This window comes from Perna viridis, chromosome 2 (genome assembly GCF_037379345.1).
Source record: "Perna viridis isolate PV_CMFRI_1.1 ecotype Kerala chromosome 2, ASM3737934v1, whole genome shotgun sequence".
Classification (NCBI taxonomy): domain Eukaryota; kingdom Metazoa; phylum Mollusca; class Bivalvia; order Mytilida; family Mytilidae; genus Perna; species Perna viridis.
Genome location: NC_142446.1, coordinates 63,298,164 through 63,320,406, shown reverse-complemented (window position 1 = coordinate 63,320,406; position 22,243 = coordinate 63,298,164). Strand labels below are relative to the sequence as shown.

The 22,243-nt window shown below is 33.8% G+C and overlaps 1 protein-coding gene across 12 annotated transcripts in view; it reads left to right on the top strand.

The window, feature by feature from the left end:
- The window catches only part of LOC148626415 (uncharacterized), a 32,247-nt gene extending 10,670 nt beyond the window's left edge, over positions 1-21,577 (top strand). For 3 of the 12 annotated variants that reach the window (XM_088570380.1, XM_088570390.1, XM_088570391.1), the window contains exon 2: positions 17,825-21,577. In XM_088570380.1, coding sequence (XP_088426506.1) covers positions 17,825-19,733 — 1,909 coding nt within the window. In that variant the 3' untranslated portion in view covers positions 19,734-21,577. The other 9 variants (XM_088570384.1, XM_088570383.1, XM_088570388.1 and 6 more) reach the window with 7 other exon arrangements.
- The last annotated feature ends 666 nt before the right edge of the window (positions 21,578-22,243 follow it).

Below are 22,243 nucleotides of genomic sequence, written 5' to 3'. Positions count from 1 at the left end.
TCAACGCGAACTTATGAACTCGCACATTAAAGTACCACTCAACCTGTTAAACAACTACAAAGCAGGATTTATTTTTCTGTTGTTGAAATGTATGGGCTGGGTTTTAGAAAAAATTCTCTGATAGAGATTAAATTCCTCAAATCCTTCCTCAAAGCAGACTATCCCATTTTCTTTAATCAAATAATTTAATTAGTCTCAATCAAGGTGGCTTTAGGAGTGGTTATAGAACCACAGACCATTTTTTTTATTCTTAAAACTAATTAAAAAAAATATGTTGGTTCTTAAAAAGAATTTGTATGTATGCTTATTATAGACTTGAAGATGCCATTTGACCTTGTTGACAGAAAAGTTCTTATTTAAAAATGTCTAAAAAGGAAATAGGCTGAAATTTCTTAATTAGAAAATAAAAATGTATTCAAATACTGATTTTTTTCTTGTAATGTTGGCAATTACTGTACTTCATTGACCCCTTTGTGGGAACTGTGGGTGTAAAGCAAGGTGATAGTTTGATTCCTACTTTATTTAACATATTACATCTTGTTTTAAAAGAAATGCTGAAGCTCACCCAGCAAAAATTGGTAAAATTAATTTATATACATGTATGCTGATGATTTCTTCATGGCTTTAAAACTGTGTAAATGCCTTAGATTCATCTTGTAGTCATTGGAGTCTTAGTATGAACACTAAGAAAACAAAAGTGATGACATTTTCAAAGGACCAAAAGTCACAAGATAATTCACAATCTAACAAAGACATTGGAAATTTATCTTGAAATTAGTCTGACTATAAATTGTAATTAATTACTTTTGCATGTAATTGACCCAAAGTTTGTCTTCTGATACTTTAATGTTTTTTTTTTCTTTCCTGGTGGGTCTTACAATTTTTGTGCATTTTCTGAAGAGAACTAGAGATGTGGAAAAAGGTATATGTGTACATAAGGAAAAAGGATTTTTGCTTGAATTACTTATGGTTGTAAGATTTGCGTTGCATACATACATGTATATTCGTCAGTATTTATTTAGGTTTATATTGCCTTGCACGTACGTACCAAACTGGCTATACATGCACATGAAAAGATCATTTTCAACCAATCTCATAATTATTGGAATTAATAGTACCCTAGGTAACTCACCAATTATGCCGAGCATCGCACGCGCGGCTTTTAGATGGACGTTAAGTCAAACCGGAATAGGTGTCAGGAAATTGGTCAGGGAAGTGAAAGTGGTAGTAGCCTTTAAATTGATTTAAATTGATATAAGCAATTCAAAAATTACGAAAAATATTTAAAAAAAAAAAACTATTTACAGTATCCAGATGAATTATTTTAAAAAAAATGGACAACCGTTTTTCTTTCTTATCTCGCCTCTTTCCGCCATCGTTCGTTTTTCAGTATCTAAACAAAGTAAGAAAATTGTATTTGTGCGATACTTGGTTGTAGGCTTTGCCTAATTCATATGACAGATCATTACACGCGATTAACGATATACGTCCAGCCAATTAAAATAGGTATCAAGATAAGTCCGCAGAAATGGGTCAGGGAAGTGAATTAAAAAGAAAGTAGTTTTTATATTGACTTAAAATTAGAACATGCAGTTAATAAACAAAGAAAATAAATTTTAAAATATTTACAATATCTTGATTCGGTATGCTTCATTATTTTGTTAATGCACAATCGATTTACGTATCCTTGTCGCTTTCGGTTATCGTCCCTTTTTTCCATGATTTAACAATCAGAAGAAAAATGTATAAGTGCAATTCTCGGTTGTAGGCTCTGCCTAAATATTATTGTACTTGATACAACATTGAAATGAAAAAAAAAAACAACAAACAAACATTTATTTGCTAGATGCTCCACACGAACTACAGATAACTGCAAATCTATCAATTGTTCCATTCAGTAACTGAAATAGGATCCACAACACTTCGTTCTACGTTCTGGTCAGAACACCTTTTCAGAATCTTCGAGTTTTCCCTTTGAATAATGCTGTTAAAATCATAGCAGACAAAGTCTAATTGGCTGATCAGAAAGGCCATCTGAACAGAAAGTATAATGGAGTGCTGTTAAATCCAACATGCAGTTGGTGAATGAAACACTGGATAGGTCTTATTTTAATAAGATTGCTCAGATCTTTTGATATTTTGCTATGAAACGCTATTAAATGTGGACGTATGGAGTAAATCTGTGATGAGGCCGACTTTGGCTATCCGTGACTCTTCTCCTTTAGTGAAAATGTGTGAAAATGAAATGTGGCGACTTTTTCAAAATATGTAATATTGGCTGAGCTCGGACGGAATAAAGAAAGAATAGAACAGAAAATGGACTTTTATCATATGAATAACAACAGTTACAACTGTTTTATGTACAATTATTTTTGTGTATTGTATAAAATGACCATATAAGTACATCAAGCATAAAATCTAAAAATGATTTAAAAGAAAAGTGTTTTTGAAGTAGCATTTTTGTGTGGTTATTAAATTTCATATCAATGTCTTTATATATCCATTTCGGGAGACTGTTACTTACTGTATACATTTTCAGACAAGTCTTGTATCTTTGTATGTTTTTTTTTTTTGGTTAATTTTCAATCATTATTGCAGATATTGCAGATGTGAAATTACCTTCTAAATTATTGATTGTGCATTTGCATGTAGTCTTATTCATGCCTAAAAAATCCTTATTAAAAATTAAAATGGACATTGATATTTAGATGAATCAAAACCTTAGAAGTAAGTTTTCTGAAGAGTGTTTCAGAGCCACTTGTAACATGTAAGCAACATGTAAGCAACATTTCAACATTAAAAGTACCTCATTGTGTCTCATTCTTTTAGAGCCACTTAATTTTGTTGTTGGCTTTTGTTTGTCACAAACATTTATATTATGTTTACACGACAATAAAATATTTTAATTTGAATTTGAATTTGAATATAACATTAAGGCAACATTTAGGCAACATTTCATCATTAAAGTACTTCATTGTCTCCCATTTTCTTACATAAGAATTCAATATATAAATCCATATAGAATTCAGGCATAGCCTATGGTAGAGGTTATTAATCACGATGAAAAACCCACCAATCAAATAATGTGTGTGATGAAATCTACAAGTATATATTATACATGTACGTGGCATATTTCTTACGTAACTAACGTCCTTTCTGTATTCCGACCAGTCCTGTATTATTTTTTTAAGTTATAAAAATGTACATTTATCCCACAGTTAACCAAACGATGACGGATAACTCTTGAAAAGGGCTACCTTCGTATACAATCAGTGCAATATTTGGTAACCAAATTATTAACTGTAACTATGTGGGGAATTCTGTGCGTTTGTAACAAAAGTCATGCCTGAATCGTTCCTGACAGATTTTATGAATAAAAACTGCTACACTATATTAACAACTACAAGAACTTCAATTTTGCAAAATAAGAGAAGGGAGAAATCATCGCAAAATATAAATCCAGATGACGATACAATTTTGTGTTACTAGTTTCAATCCATTATGATACAAAGACCCTTTATCAGTTGCAACTTTAAAAGGGTAAATTATATATATTTTCTTCATATTCCGTATAATACCACTACTGTTGAAAAATATTATTTAAACACATACTATGCTTTCAAGAGCAACCCAACACAGAGTCTAAATATCTAACTTGTGCAATCGATTGTTGGTGTGTGGGCTTTTCATTCCTGAATCCCCATTAGATTGAAATAGCATGATTAATAAAACCGTACTATTATTCTGTGTATATGAGAAAAGGCTAATATTTTATTTGCTGAGCGTAGATACCTTCATTTTCATGCTGTTTTTTTTTCTCAATTAATTGATAAAGATTTATATATTATCATTTTTGTTTTGACTTCGATTATATTTTTTTGTTTCTGTTTACAAAACTTAAAAAATAAATCACTGATACTCCATTTTGTCATTGATTTACCACAGGCCGGCAATTTATGTTGCACTGTTTTACCCCGAGTAATAGCGAGCGATTGAATAACAACATAGTCAGCCCGTGGTAAAACAATGATAAACTAGAGTTTCTATGATTTATTTTGATTCTGATAGGGCTTTATTCTTCATATTTTTTAATAGACACAGTCTGACGTTGGTCATACGTTTATCACTTTTTTACCATGGCCGTGGTATGAAGAGCATTGAAGCACGTCATTTTAGAATTATAATTAGATGGTGACAAGACAAAGGTCTGGATTTTGATGATTATTATACCTCAGTGTAAATTTTGTATAGTAAATGAAGTGTGACTTTATTCTTCTGTTTATCCGGTCAATAAATAGTTTTTTTACTGTTGACCGGGGCAGATTTTTTTCTCCGATTTTCATTTGCTTCTCTAGGTTCCACTGTTATCGGAGCATATATCTTTGAATAGCGTTAAAAAACCGACACTGCGAGATCAGTCATGGTCACCTTATTCATTCCTTGATTATGAAGGGATCGTTATAATAATTCAGTATACTAAAACAATGCGTCAGTTTACTTCTCGATATTCGTAGTTAAATTGCGCCAATAAATTAATGACCCTTTTGCACCAGAATACAGGTAAATTTATATGTTATATTTATAGCATAGTGTTCCGAGTTAGACAAATAAACTTTCGAACGCGCAGCGTGAGAAGTTTATTTGGCTAATGAGGCAGGCGTTGCTATAAATGATTTGTAACATGAATGACACGCCCATGACAGTCCGTGCAGAAAAAAATAACGTTTGGCGGGAAAATCTAATAACCCGCACAGTAGGCAGTATGGCAGACGCATTCTCTCTACCAGATTGGCTTGACATTGAAAATGTAGAAAGCGATGATTTGGTTCTCTCTCAGGTGTGTATTTTTTTAATTGAATTAGACTGATTTACGCTAATTGTCTTTTTGAAGGCTTTTAAACACAACTATTCGGGGCATGGACCCCCTTTTTTGGCCCAAATGTAAAAAAAATCTATTTATTTTTCCATATTTACAATTTTCTACAATATGTAGGCATATAACAAGTCTCAAAACTCCATAACCAGTTGAAACCTAATAAAATTGACATTTGTATGTGTGCTTTTTTTGTAGGCGTAATCTTTTCCCAAAGAGGCGGAGCTTACCCATGCAATATTGGTTTTAGTGTTTTGGTTATTTCATGGCTGTTTCCTCATTGCATTATATAGGCCCATGTGACCTTTCATGCAATATTATTTGGTTGCCTCAATTTAGAGCATACATTTTGGTACATGCTTGTCGTCTCTATGTTATTCCATAAAAAGATCAAAGGAAAAAAGAAGATTCATGTTACAATTGATATTAATTCAGTACTACATTAGATGCGTGGTGTGGTTATTGTATGTTATTCACCTTTTTTTAAAATCTCTTTATAATTGGCTGTTCATTTCTTTGGCAAGTATAATTATAAAAATATAAGAAATATATAACTTTAATTTTAGTTTTAAAAAATGGAAATATAGACCCTCCTCCTTTTCCGAGTTTGGGACCGGCATGTTTCCCTGGCGGAGTCAATATTCATTTCAAAAAATATTTTAATATAGCATGCAGTCATCTTTTAATTTATTCATTTCTAACTCATTTTCTTTATTTTATGATCGTTTTACTTTAGATCTTTCCTCTTTTATATTTAATTTCATTTGGCGTAAAAGGTTGTCTTTTTCTGACGGAAAAGGACTACACCGAAAAATATTTGTTGGCGCAATTTAACTACGATTTTATATCCAATTTGCGCAAAAGGACGATACCCGATTCGCGGTAGCGGAGTACAATTTTGTGGGTCAAAGTATGCTCTCAAATTACATTTGGCGCCCAAGGAAAAAAACACACGAGGTTTGTGTGGCTGGAGACCTAATTGTGAAAGGGTCGTTCGTGGAACGGAGATTTTTGAGGTCGCGGAGTGACAGGACGACCTACCTGTGTTCTAGAAGGTAGTGAATTTATTAATAAATAGCACAAGTGATAAATAGCCGGTTGATTGACTTAGCCAAAGGATTAATTCTTAAGCCGAACGGGTTTGTCGCTGACTTGTCGACGGTTTGATCTCGGTAGTGGAGTATAATTTTCCGACACAAGTCATTCCCGTAACATGTACAAATGTAAAACGTCACAATGTGGTGGGAAATAAAACTTTTTGGCACTAATTTTTGAGAGAGAGAGTAATTTTTAAATGTAACTATTTGACTTCACAGTAATAAAGCAATAAAGTGATCGCCATCTATCTAATATACTGGGAAATTATTTTTTTTCAAAGATGGTGGATTATATTGGCTGATATATATTTCTTCTGTTTTAGTTTCATTGTAACTATTTAGACATTTTTTCAGCATGAAACTATGCACCATAAGGTAAGGGGAGAGTTAAAGTAAAAACAAAGCACTGAAGCAAATGTTTGAATATTTGTTGTGATTTTTGTTTGCATCGCGTTTGATTTCAAGTAGTACTCCAGCTAAGAATCATGCAAAATGTGATTCATGGGTTAAAAGCCTACATATTTTTATTTTTGATATTTTGTTTGAATTGCCATAGTAAACAGAAATTAACATTCACTTTCTCATATAACCCGTGTTCTTAGGAGATAAAAATTATATAGAATGCACTGTAGATTTAAAAATTAAGGGAGATAACTCTGTAAATGACACTCATATACTACAGTAGAATCTATTGGATTTTCAATATTGATTATCTCCTAAGAGCAGGCAGATTTGAATGAATAATTACACATTTCATAATATAGACCCATAAAACTTGATTACAAAAATAAAAATATGTAGTCTTTTTTGGGATGTATAACATTTTTCAAATTTTGCATGATTCTTACAAAGACTGATACTTTTAAAACTTCTTAACCCGCGATACGATTCATACATGTATACTTGCGCAGTCATTTCTTTAAGACATATTTTTGTATTTTTCTATAATCAAATGGTTTTTTCTTGAGCATTGACGAAGCTTACGCCTAAAGCTGTATGCTTGCATGGTAAACATGATGCAATTTGAAATATCTTTTAACTAACTTGTCAGTTGGAGGAAAACGGAAATCTCTAGGCTGTGACTTATTTGTTTTTTGTTTTGTTTTGTTTTGTTTTGTTTTGTTTTTTTTTTTTTTGTTTGTTTTTGTTTGTTTGTTTTTGTTTGTATTTTTTTTTGGGGGGGGGGTACTTCGTTTTTCATTGACTGGTGGTCCCTTTTTAGCACAAGAGAGTGAGAATTTTTCCTTTCCTCATTCTTAGTAATTTGCTTGCTCTCATAGTGCTAGCTCAAGCATAAAATTGAATCTTGTAAAGATGTACATCTTACGAGACAGGTCCTTACTCCTATCTATACTGTATTTAGTTGCTATAGATACTGTACCTGGGGAACATTTGTAGTCTAAATGATTAAACTGAACGAATATCCACTGGCATACATGTATATGGCAATAGTGTGTGTAAGTCCCGTTTAAGATTCATTTTTTCTTTCCGGAATCTCTGATGTAGAATGTATTGAAATCGGAAGACCGATCTGTATTATATTGTTTCATGACTTCCGGGATCTTGAAACGCTGCATTGCAATGCAAATTCTTCTAATTTATTTTCATCGTGTAGAACTAGATATTTGTTAGTTTTTGTTGTTACTTTTAAACGAAATTGGTTTTAATAGTGCTCTCATCGCTGTGTTAATTGCGAATTTCCATGCATTTGAATGGTAGACGATGATCCATTCTCATGAAACCACTGAGTCATGTGACGAGACTTAATTACTATTATATACTCTATTAGATAATAAAATACCATGAGCATCTTAACTTACTCACTACTCAATGTCATTTGTAGTTCCGATGAATATGAAGAATTGTCCTCGATTATACAGTGTAGTATGTATATAATTGAAGCGAAACAGATGAGAAAAGGCCAAGTTTTTGCTTTTGAAATTTCCAATTTTAGTATTTGTTTATTAATATTGATTAGTATTTTTTCTTTTATTATTAGTAGAGTATGAAAAACGTTTTAATTACTTTTCCCTGAAAAAAAATACAGATTTGAATTACTCTGTTTTGAAATATTCATCGGGATTGAAACTTCTAAATTAATTTGATCACTATAAAACGACCACTTTGTGCATCCGCAACTCCGCTCTTTTCGTTCGAAACAGTTTCGTGTTCACGTAATCTTTAAAAGAGGGTTAAATGTTTCAGTGGTGTGTGTTAAGGAGGTAGACCTAGGGTAAGGGACATAACTCTTGAAATCAGTGATATGTTTGAATCATATTCAATTTCACGAAAGCCTATCAAGCTTTCATTTGAAACAGATTGAAATCAGTCCAAGTTACTTTGATTCTTTCATGAAATTGATGTAAAATGCTGAATACAAACGTTCCAGTGATTTGAAAGTTATGTCCCTTACCTTAGGTTTACCACTTTAAACGTATTATCTTTAAACAATCCTAATTTAGGGGATTTGATACCTCGCATCTACCCGAAAGAACTTGAGAAAAAGGATACTACAGACACTGTAAGGTGAGCCTCATATGTTGACCTACACTTAGAAATCGATGGTAAAGGAAAACTACTGACCAAACGTGATGACTTTTCATTCAGAATTTTCAACTTCCCTTTCATCTGTGGCAACATCCCTTCAGCACCTGCGTATGAAGTATACATATCACAACTCATACGTTATGCCAGAGATTGCCGAAACTACGCACATCAAATCTTGTATACGTAAGTCAAGGGCCATTGACGTGAATATAGGCCACCTTGTAGGTGAGGGTTATTTTCAATTGGGGTTTCCTGTCTCTATGTCATTTTTTTATGTTTTTAAATGTAGCCATTTTGAAAAAAGCCATACATGTATATAGTCGTTTATTGGTACATTTATTTGCATGTATTTGTTTTTGTGTTGATTTACAATATTTCAGTCATTGAGACACATTTCATCTAGAATACAAAGCCATCTTTGTTGACATTTTCTGTCATAAATAAGCAATAATTGACATGCATGTGGATTGTATTTTAATTCCTTTAAGTTAATCTTTTGTAAAGTTATATTCTTGCAAGGACCATAAACTATTTTAAACTACCTCAAAAGCACAAAATTAAATATACTGGATTCTGTTTTGAGTATTTTCATAATAGTTTAGACGCTAGTTTAACAACAGCAAGTAGAACCCTGGTGTACATCGGGGACCAATGTAGATTACTTTAATTGCTTTCGACACATGCAGAAATGCTAGAAAGACAAACGAATATTATTCCAACTTCGGTAGTAGGTACCGTCCTCAATTTTTTTCATATTTTTACTGGAATTTTATTTGCTGAAGTTTTGCGTCTAATTGGTAGAAAAAAATGTAAAAATTACATGGATTGTTTTTAATAAATAAATTCTGACTACAAGTTGTGATTTAGTTCTGTGGATGAAGGTTAAAATTTCGGACTTTTAACTCAATTCATTTGCCAATTTTTCAAATTTGTGGTCTAGGGCGCTGGACTTAGTGCAGGCGGTGTTGCCATAGATGTACGAGTTCGAGTCCCGCGGAGGCAGCGACCAAAAATTTGCATCGCAAATTTGACAGTTCTAACATCGTTGGGAATTTTTCAGACCTTTCTATACGTTTATGTATCTTCCCTGTATCAATTTGATCCGATGGAGCAGTGTAGCGAATAGAGTCGTCACATTCTGAGACGTTTGTATAATATTGATTTGTTGTGACATGCGTCAATAATTTGATCCTCTATCCTACATAATAACATCTAAAATGAACTGTCCCGTACTACCATACATCGTGTACTAAGTTACAGCCCTATAATTTGATCCTTTATCCTCCATAATAACATCTAAAATGAACTGTCCCGTACTACCATATATCGTGTACTAAGACAGCCCTAGATTAATCCTACGAGGAGGAATATCCCGGCCAACGAAAGTTATATTTTTATATAGCCTAGCTGGCCGAGTTGTCTAGGGCGCTGGACTTAGTGCAGGCGGTGTTGCCATAGATGTCACAACGGTACGAGTTCGAGTCCCGCGGAGGCAGCGACCAAAAATTTGCATCGCAAATTTGACAGTTCCAACATCTTTGGGAATTTTTCAGACCTTTCTATACGTTTATGTATCTTCCCTGTATCAATTTGATCCGATGGAGCAGTGTAGCGAATAGAGTCGTCACATTCTGAGACGTTTGTATAATATTGATTTGTTGTGACATGCATCATTAATTTGATCCTCTATCCTACATAATAACATCTAAAATGAACTGTCCCGTACTACCATACATGGTGTACTAAGTTACAGCCCTAGATTAATCCTACGAGGAGGAATGGCCCGGTCAGCGAAAGCTATATTTTTATATAGCCTAGCTGGCCGAGTGGTCTAGGGCGCTGGACTTAGTGCAGGCGGTGTTGCCATAGATGTCACAACGGTACGAGTTCGAGTCCCGCGGAGGCAGCGACCAAAAATTTGCATCGCAAATTTGACAGTTCTAACTTCGTTGGGAATTTTTCAGACCTATATATATATAGTTTTTAGAGTAAAATGTTCGTCCTGACAATGGCGGATCCAGAAAATCACAAAAGGGGAGCCACCAGGGAGGGGGCACAAAATACCTTGATAAACTTATATTTTAATGCATGAATTTACACACGAACATCCGTTTTTTTTCTCATGATTTTTTTCCCATGAATTTAACAAATTGATAAGAGCCCCCCGGCCCCCATTTGAATCCGCTTATACGTCCTGATTAGCTTGCGGACATAAATGTTTATACATACATTTGTAGCAAAATGGAAAAGACGAAGAAAGTAATTCAAAATATTTGGCAACGGCAACAACCTAATTACTAATGTAACTTAAGGAGGTAGGCCACGGGTAAGGGACACAACTTCTAAAAATCATTGGAACGTTTGTATTCAGCATTTTACATCAATCTTATGTAAGCATTTAATTAACTTGTTTTCATTTTATTTTGCTTCATACGAAATACCTCCTTAAAAACCGATAGAATTTGAGTTCATGGGAAAAAAGGAATTAAGCTGACTATAGCATGCTTATTAGCCCAAAATTAACAAAATTGTCCACAAAAGAGTATGCTTCAACCAAGACCACTTGAATCTGCTCGATAACTTGGGGAAAGTTACCTTTCAATCTTGGAAATATTAGAGATATTATCGGGGAACTAACTTTCTGAATAACGGGCGGAAAGACAAACAGAAGGATAAAGAGGAAAAACACCTTCCCAAAAGTCTTCGGAAAGCAGTAATTACAGCCTTTGATTTCCGTTAATGCGAGAATGGCCATATCGTTTTCTTGGGCAAATAAAATAAATCATTATATGATATAGATATGAATAGCTACAATCAGCTTAACGCATTTTTTTTATTTTCAGACAAATGAAAATATTTCAACTGTTTACCTAACTAGAAGCTTTACACACTCCCTGGCATAATTCTTCTGTCACACATTTATAAATGTAAGTTGTTCACAAAATTTTTATCTAAATGTTTTTGCTTAAAATATAATACGCAAAATGGGTGCAACGTTAGGCGTTGTAGACTAAATGTCGATTTAGAAACCGATGTTGAGAAATAAAACATGGGATAAAATATCTTTATTATCAATTTAGGTCGAAGATCAGAATTAATATAGCAGTCACCAGAGCCTTTGGATGTGTATGTAAAGCCTGTTAGCATCTGCAATTATCTTACACTACCACATTAAAATAGTCCCATTGGCATACCCCATTAAGGTTCAGATGCAGACAGTGAGGCCCACTTTATAGGTATTTCTAATATATCAAATTTAATTCTGTGTTCCTTACGCCAATAAACAATCCCTATAAACAACTTTTAATGTGAACTAAATGTGCTGATTAATTTGATTGATCCAATTAAAAAATAGTTGAACTCTAACGTCCTATCAGTACCTGTTGTCACTGTCGATATATTCAAGTTGCCTACAAATGATTTATTTTTAGTCGCATAATAAACCCTTTGATGTTAAGCTAGGAATGAAAACTTTACGATCTAGGTTATATAAATAGTCATCAATCCTAGAAATTGACATATAAAGAGGAATGATGAGCACATTATCAATTGGAAGGGCTGTTTGCAGTAAAACAAAACTTGTGGTTTTCAGTAAAAAGAAAGCAATAATTCAAACATAATGGTAAATATATTGATATTGTAGACACTTATACATACCTAGGCGTGCTATTTAGTTATAATGGAAGTCTTCACAAATCAAAGAAAAGGTTGTGTGATCAAAGCCAAAATGCCCTTTATGCTTTGTATGCAAAAATTTTAAAAATAAGCATACTAGTTGACTTACAGCTTAAACTTCTTGACTCATTGATATGTTCAATGTACTGGATTCCTAAACTCCACAAGAATCCATACAAACAACATTTCAATGTACCACCAAACCTCTTTCAAAACTTTTAACTTCTATACTCACAACTGTCAAAGAGGGTCTGCAGTCCTACCACAACACTTGTTACTCCCGTAGTAGTATTAATTTATTCAACGGGTCGTAGTATTCCTTTCCTCGTTTGTCTACCCCGGACTTGACTTTTTATGAGCAACTCGGCGGGTGTTTCTAGAAAAGCAGAGGACGCTTACCCTACCGGTGCAGCTGGTCCATGCTCCCAGTTTTTAGTGGAGTCCGAGTTGCTCATTTGCTTTTGTTACTTTGTATTTATGACTTTAGTTACTTTATGTTCTTTGTTGTGTATGTCTGTTTTCCATGCATGTCTGGTCTTAGTCCCTGGATTGCATTCTTTTGATTACCGCTATAACCTTGGTTTCCTTAATTACTCTTTCAATACTGTTATATGCATCTGAAGTTTTGGGTTTCGACAAAGTAGATGAAATGAAAAGAATTCATTTACAATTTCTGGAAGAAAAATTTGAGAGTTCGAAATACCACGCCTAACTATATGATCTATGGAGAATAATGTCGATTTCCTTTAAATATTATAATCGAATATAGAATGGTAATGTTTTGGAACAACCTTCTGCCAAACAATTCAAAACTATCCTCAATCATGTACCAAGTTATGTTAAAATTACATTCTTTAGAACCAGGCAAATTCAAGTGGATTTCCCATGTTAAATCGATTTTTGATGACACTGGATTATCGTTTCTCTGGGATGTCCAATGACCATTTGAAAAGCAAGTATTAAAGTCAATGCTTTCGGTGCAATTGAACGATCGGTTTATACAGCATTTGCAGTCAAGCATGTCTAACTCAAGTCGTGGCGACTTTTATTCAAAATTTAAGACTACTTTTGGCCTAGAAAATTATCTGCTACGTTTACAACAAGCGGATAGACTGTTTATTCCTAAATTCAAATGCTCAATTTTGAAGATCCTAATTGAAACCGGGAGATGGTCAGGAATTCCACGAGATGAACGAACATGGCAATTATGTAAAAATGGAACAGGCGATGAATTTCATGACCTGTTCACTTGTCAGAAAAGAGAAATTCTAGATTTCAGGCAAAATATATACCTAGTTATTGTTTACAATATCCAACTGAACAAAAATTTATCAATTTATTAAAACTGCCATACTGACCTCTCTCATTTCATAAAGGATAACTGGTTGTTTGTAGTTAAATTATGCAGTTTGTCGGAGAGTTCTGTCTTCATTCATCTAGGCATTCCATGTAAACCGATATCGAACCTGAATATCATATTAAGCACAATGGCACACTGCTACGATGCATCATGAATTTTGGTGTGCTTTTATTTGTTTTTTTTAATTTCCTTCGTAATCAGAATGGTGAATTTAAAAATAAAATCCAAGAGTTCAATGTTAATTCCTTATAACAAGAAGCTTGTGTTTAGACACGTCTGAATTTGATCCTCGTTTTTTCCTTTTACCTCATTTTATTTCAATTGTACGATTATTTGAGGCGTATTCGAGGCGTAAATATTCAAACGATCGATATAAATTGATTCAGTCCATGAGTACTTTGATTTTATTCAGCGAATGGTCCGGAGAGGAGAGAGGAAGTAAGGAGCAATTTCATTCCCCTCTTCCATTTTTATCAGTTAAAATGGAAGATCGGAATAATTACTGATAAACCAATCGCCAGAGCCTTTGGATTTGTAAAGCATGTTAGCATCTGCAAATATCTCTTTCACAGCTGCAGGAAAATAGTTCCATTTGGCAATCCCCGTTAAGTTTCAAATCCAAACACTTATGTACCCTTCATAGTTGTTTTTAAATATCAAGTTCAGTTGCATGTTTTTTACGCCAATAAACTAAGCTAACAAATAACTTTTACGTCAAACTAAATGTAATTATGCTGATTAATTTGGTTTGAATAAACAACGATCCCATTTAAAATGGTTGACATCTGACCTCATTTCTGTGCACTTACCCGAGTGAACTAATCGTTTCCTTTCGATATTCGAGTTGTCTGAATATTAGATGCATAATAAGCCATTTGATGTTTTAGTTATGTAAATAGTCATCGATCATAGAAAGGAAAATATAAAGATTTCATGTGGGGGTGGATCCAAATATTAACAGAAATGGAGCAGTGATTCTGATAAAGAAAGTTTTTTTTTCATATTCTACACACACTTATAAACAAAAGGTGAATCAACCACTGAAACCATCCTGATGTATCCGTCACTGTCTTTTGCATTTCAGAACAGCAGCAATTATTAAAAAAAAAGTTTTTTTTCATGAGACCGTTATGTCGAAAGGTTACGTTCTATTATTTATGACCACACAATACATTCTTATCCCATATCCTTTTGAACGAAAAAAAAAACGCCGAACTTAAAAAATGACAGGCTGGCTGAAAACAAATTGTGTGATGATTTTAATCTTAACAGATTTTTTAGAAAGTAACACATAAAAATAGAGCCCTGTTTAGACGGTGGCATGTATGTAGTAATTTTAATACTGCAATTTCCCCCAGGAAAGGTGTCAGAATGTTGTCTGGCGTTATCATTGTATTTGGCTACTTGGCTATTTTGACATGTGTTAAGAAACACTATATGTTATTTCAAAACTAGATGTTTCTAGGATTATGCTTGACAATAGAGTTGCAGGTGTTCAAGGGACTTGAGAATTGCATGGCTAGTGTTTCTTTCATTAGACCTTATTAATGAAATCATATTCTTAGACTTTGGCGTTTATGTTAATGTACGTATCTTGGGAACTAAATGTATGTAAGGGCAGGATTGATTTCAGCAATTGTGTCTCAAGTTTTTGAATGATTTGACAGACAGTTTCGACCTGAATTTCGCTAAATAGAAAATTTAGAGACTAGAAAAGCCGACTAGTTGTTTGTTTTTGAATATAACAAGATGTCTGAAAGTTTTGTGTTCGTTCATTTAGGTGTTCCGAGTAAACCAACAACGAACGAACCTGAATATAACGCAAACTTGTGCACTGCTGTGATGCGAATTTTTGTGTGATATATTAACGATGAATTGAATGTTATTTGTAATCAGAATTGTGAATTTAAATCAAAGAGTTCTATGTTAACAATTTACAATAAGCTTGAATTTGTTTAGATACTTTTAAAGTCGGTCCAGTTTTATTTTTCTTTTATCTTATTGAGCAATAAGACTATAAATTCAAACAGTCGATATAAATTGATTCAGTACGTGAGTACTTTGATTAAATAATTCATTTTCATGGGACACACGATTAGGTCTATAGCATAAATGTTAGCTGTAAGGGGAAAAAAGCACCCTTATCTTTATATTTATTCACTTTAAATATTTTTGTAAGTTTCTTCTCTTAAATACACACGAACCTGTTGTAATAATATTCAATTTACACTCATTACATTAAAGTACAACAAGCTACGATGACAGCTGGACACTTATAAACTTACATGTCAGTAAGTATAATTATGTGACTGTAATGGGCGCTTCACTTAGTAAATTTGGTGTCGTTTTCTCAACGTAAATATTTTATGTTAATGATACATTGTTTTGCATTTTTACCTGTAAGGCAGTTGATGTATTAATAAATGTACTCCGCACACGGTGGATTTGGAGAGGAAATTAATGTTTTCTGGTTTTACAAACATGACACAAAGAGATTATGCTCTGTTAACAATGAGAAATTTCCTTCAAAGGAAGTAATTCAAACATGTGCAGTTGGGTTGGTTGATTAAATGAAATATAGTGTATATCTTTGCTGTAGTGATACAAAGTACTAGAGAGCTAAGTTTATGGCCCGGTTTGAAAGATATGGAAATTATCATGATATGAATTATTGAGGATTTGCATAATTATTAGATACACTTCTTTATGTAGTTTGGTCTCTTAAATTGAGGTTGTATAGGATCGGACAGATGAGTATTTTTATTCTTATTTACAAGGTAAGTACAGTGTGTATTTGGTTTTAGACTTTACAACACAAGATAGAAAAATGGGGTGGCGGATTATTATAAGATAAATTTAGTATAAGAGGAAGATGCACAAGGATGGACCTGGTGATATTTAAAATGGTGTGGGGTACAGCGCTAATTTACTCATGTTTCCCCAAATTTTGCACGAAATTAAGAAAATTTTTAATTTAAAAGGCGGCTAACTCTCCGACCCCCCATTTTGGAATCCGCCATTGTACATGCATGTACCGTGAACTGTACAGTTTAAGTACAAGTCATGTACATGTAATAGATCCTTTCGTATGTTGACTTAATAGTCAATGTCAATGTTTATTTCAAATTTGATCTTATCATTCAATTGCCTTAAAATAAATTGTTGCTTCAGAGTTCGAAAATAAAAGTTTTTCGGTTTCAACATTTTGAGAAAGAATTTGACCAATTAAGATGTGTCTATTGTTTTTACACTTATTTGTAGGCACATGTATCTTAGAGGATTTACTATATGGACCTTTTTTGCATTGGCGGATTCATGAATGGGGTAGCGCCTGGTCTTTTGCGGATACAAGCTCGTGGATATACGCAAATGGCGAGTTATTAATGCAATTGTGTATTTGTATTGTGAATCCCTATATATTTCCTTGTATGAAGAATTTATTTGGCCGTGACATTTATCATTTATATAAATCAGTTACACAATTAAGCAACCATCATTGTACCGGAAATCCTCCTAATCTTAAAACGGGGAAGTAATATTACATGTAGAACAGTGAAGTACATGTTAGTGTACAGGGGAAGTACATGTAGATTAGAGAAAATTTAGTATACTTACCCGTCTAGACGGAAGAGTACATATAGGGGAACAGACATTTTGATTGTGTAGTGGGAAACTAGAATAAAAATAAAATATAAAAGTTAAGGTATAGATCTAGTAGACATTTGGCGTCACTATGATTCTTGTTTGTCTGTTATATACCAGTCCATATCAAATTCACACACCCCCAATAGCAGAGATGATTCATAATGTAGAATTTCCACCGAACATTGTTTTTTTGTACGTTTTAATCTACATACGCCACATTCTTAAGCACAACAGTGTTATTATATTCCTTTCTACATACTGATCTGTATTTTTCAGAAAACCTTGCATTCATCTCCCACCTAAAGCAACCAATTCAAAAACGATCATACCTCTTGCAAAGTACCAATTTCATGTATATGTACAACTTACATATTTTTAACTCAAAATTAAAGTATAACGATCAAATGGAACTCTACGAAATATGTACAGCATGTACTTGTACGTACAGTGCAGGTTATAGGCATGTATGCATGAACCACTGCAATCATGTTCATGCAAGCATGTGTTGTTTACGTTATTTTTGCTCAATCATAATTTGTTTATTGCTTACATCATTGATATACGGGATGAAGATTACAAATACAGAATTATTATACTTTAGCCTTAATATGATTTGTTCATTTTCAGGATGCAACGCACATTACGACGCTCTGTGGCCATATTATGCATCATATGTGTAGCAATTTACATTGGAATTTCCTTGTCACATACATCATCTAACAACGCCTCGTCAACGTCAGACGTTTACCAGAGACGACTGAACGAAAGAAGACAAGGACTGGGAGGATGTGTCCCTCCAAAATTAAATCCGTTTGAAGGGGAATACGCAAAATACTTTCACCCAGTTGACCCGGTTAAATGTTCAGACGATCCGGACTGGGTCACTGTTTCAAATGGTACCGTTTTTATAAAACCAGAAGCAATAAAGAAACATGGGTCGATTTCATGTAAACTTACTTATTATGATCGCATTGATGACTTCAGAAACACGGATAAAGAATCCGTTGACTTATTTGATTCAAAACCTTTAGAACTCAAATGGGACTTCTTTAAAGTACGTTGCACAGCAGCAGACAAGAATGTTTACGAGAATACACATGCTGGCATACGATACGTCCCTCAGTTTCACAAGAGACCATTGAATATAGAGGCTGGTCTAGGGTTGGATGTTTTAATGCTGGGCTTTGATTCATTATCGCACATGACTTATATGAGAAAACTGAAGAAAACTTATAAATACTTTATTGAGACTTTACAAGGAACTGTTTTAGAGGGTTATAATATTGTTGGTGACGGAACTCCCCAAGCCCTCATCCCCATATTTACTGGAAAAACTGAGTTAGAATTACCGCGAACTTTAAAACGTCTTGCTAAGAAAGAATTCGTTGACGTTTATCCATTAGTATGGAAAGATTTTCAAAAGCAAGGATATGTAACAGCGTGGGCTGAGGACTGTCCACATATAGGAACATTTACATATCGTATGGTGGGATTCAAAGAACCTCCAACTGATCACTACATGAGGACATTTCATGTCACAGCTCGTGCCGAATATTTTAGGAAACATAAAAACTTATGCTTAGGAAGCAAAAGGCGTTCGGAGCTGTTCCTGGATTGGATTCAGGATTTCTATACTATGTATGCCAAACGACCAAAGTTTACTTTTGCTTTTCATAGTGAAGTAAGTCATGGGGACAATAATTTGGTCGAAACGGCAGACGAAGACCTGTACAATACATTAAAATTTCTAAACGATGGGAACTATTTACGAAATACTGTGGTAATATTAATGAGTGACCACGGAGCAAGATTTAGCAGTTTAAGATCAACTTTACAGGGGAAGCAAGAGGAAAGGCTCCCATTTTTCGGATTTGCGTTCCCTAAATGGTTTCAGACAAAGCACAGCGATGCATTCAAAAATTTTAAAGCAAATGCAGAAAAGCTTACAACACCTTTTGATTTGTATCCAACTTTCAGAGACATTCTAAATTACACTGGACCAGGCGTGGGAGATCTCAATAATAGGGGAATTAGTTTATTTAAAAATATTCCAAGTAAGCGGAGTTGTGAAGATGCACAGATTGAAACACATTGGTGCGCATGCTTAAACTGGCAGACATTACAAGAAGATGAGCCTGACGTCATACAAGCGGCAGATCATGTTGTCAAAACCGTGAATCGGATAACTCTGCCACAAAGAAAACTGTGCTCTGAACTGAAGTTGGACAAAGTTTTACGCGCGCAAATGCTTCTACCACAAAAAAACTTGTTAAAATTTAAGAAAACTAATGATGCGGATGGCTTTAATGCAGATTTATCAGACGATACTGCAGTTAACAAAATAATTTATCAGGTGTGGGTGTATACATCACCTGGAAATGGCCTTTTTGAGGTCACCTTGACTTTTGATAGTGGCAGCAAAGCTTTCACTGTAGATGAAAGTTCAATTAGCAGAGTCAATAAGTACGGGGATGCTCCGAAGTGCATAGAACAAGAACATGAGGAGTTAAGAAAATATTGTTATTGCTACAAATAGACTCGTGAAATCTTCTATGAGGGAATCAGCTAATGTGATATCACAAAAGTGTCAAACGCCGTGAAAGTGAGCAGAAGTCAAGGCAGGACTTCTACGTGTTTTATTGATATTTGTGGGGCGTATCAGTACTTAGTGGTAATGTACTATAATGTGTAACTTTTGTGGGAACAGTCGCAAGACGACTTTAAACACTCATTTTTCATCGAACCAATTGTGTCATTGAGTCATTGGATGTGAAATGGCATAAGATGTTACTTCAAGTATTATCTACTCAAAACTAATTTTGCAATTTCTATAATTATTGTACCTCGAGGACATAGAGCAATGTTTTTTTTTTCATTTTTCCTCCCAAGTATTGTTCGGTGCGTATATCGTAAATCTGGTCTTAATTGTGCTTTTCTCACATCATCAATCTAGATTTCGGCAAATTGGAAGTCGATATCTTATCTGTTTACGCAATATTTCAGACAATCGATACCCACTGCTGATGTAGTTTTATGTAGGGGGATGGTTGTCGGAATTACCTCACGAACATATGGAGACCTAACTTTCATTCGATGTGTTTAAAATAATTATGTACTTCAGCTTTTTCAGTGCTATTCGGTATGTGAACATCACCGGCCTTTATAACTGACAGAAATGAGATTTTTTATGTCATTGATATTAATACATGATGCAGAAAATATAGGGCTGTCGAAAAAAAAAATAATTTGTACATTTGTATCTTTCCAAGTTTTAAATCAAACTCGCCTGTAAATCATAGCGAATAACACATTACAAAATCCGTACAAAGCATACTGTATCAACACGGACACCGATATCAGCCTTGATTGAGTTTATATTATGTTCTAACACAGTGTTTTCATTCGTGAGTTGTTGTTATATACACGTTTTACAGTAGATGTGCAACGTTTTGTTCATAGTATGCCCTGAATTCCTAAAACCTATTTTTTATAAAATTACAATCCCCTCAACCAGTATAGGTGGTATATATTTTTGAAACCAGACTGTTCTTCCGTGCGTCCGAATTTTGTTGAAGTTATCTTGACACAATTGGGCGGATTGATTTCAAAATTGGTATGTGGCTTTATATATTTATATAATTAGGTGGAGTATATATACATTGTAAGTGATCTTTGTCTGTGTCCGATATTGAAGTGCAAACTCAGCTCGACAATGCGTTCTACTAAAATTGTTATGTTAATATTACTAGTTCTTTTCGAACTAATGTTATGGTTTCGTTTTTTTTTCACCAATATTTAAGACCCTTTTGTGCTAACTGTGGGAGAGTCGATGTGCATAATGTGGAGCATGCTCAATGTACACTTCCTCGAGGAAAATTCTTTTTGTCCTGCCATACATTGACAAGCTCTACCTTGCGGGAGTTTATATTGATTTTACTCATGAAATAACCTCAAAAGTGTCTATAACGTGTAATTTTGTTAAAGTAATTTTGATCTCTGTATCATGTCATGTTAATTTATTTCGTTTTTTAGGACTTTCATCATGGTATTTTGTTTTGTTTTGTTTTGTTTTGTTTTTTTTCTACATCACATAGGGTAAATCATTTCTTTCAAAGGAATGATATTTTGCTATATTGTGAATTAAAAATACAATTTATGGAGGTAGACCTATGATATGGGAAATGACTCTTGAAATCAGTGATATGTTTGTATCATATTCAATTTCACCGAAGCCTTTCAAGCTTTCATTTGAAATAGAATAAAATTAATCCGAGTTACTTTAATGCTTACATGAGATTGATGTAAAATGCTGGATACAAACGTTCCAATGTTTGTAAAAGTTGTGTCCCTTACCCTAGGTCTACCTTCTTAAAACTACAATTTATGTGTTCTGACTTTAACAAGCCACAGCCCATGTAATGTTATATATTGTTATTAATATTTGTTTCTCAGCTTTGTGGTTAAAAAATTTCAAAGTTCCGTGTGCTCTTTACATGTACGTTCTCTCGCCCCAACGTCTCCGGGTTACATTAAGATGTACATGTAGAGTCGAAAGAAAACCAGTTACATCTCTACAAGACTTTGTAAGCATGCAAAATAATTTATTAAATTCTGAACTCATTAAGGTTTTAAACTTAATGATTTCTACCGTATATACATTGTATTATTGTTAAGTGTTACAAATGTAAGAAGTGTCAAATCTTGTCTGGTCTCTCATGGAACCTGTAGAAATAATCGGCTATTTGTAAAAAGTGTCATAGAATCGATAGAAATAGGGCCGGCTTTTCTTCCGACATTTCAACCATAGCCGGCTCTACAATAAGAATTCTTAGTTCTTTTGGCAATTCTAGAACCAGTCCTACTAGTAGTGTCGTAAGAACTGGCTCCAGAACTCCCAAGAACTACATATTTTCTAAAACTGGCATAAAACTGTTTTTCTTGTACTTCTAGAAGTTTTGCACATTTCTTTTATCCAGGTCAATTAAAAAAGATATAACTAGGTTCTATAAACACTTTTAACTTGTCAAATTCACACTAAAATAGTTA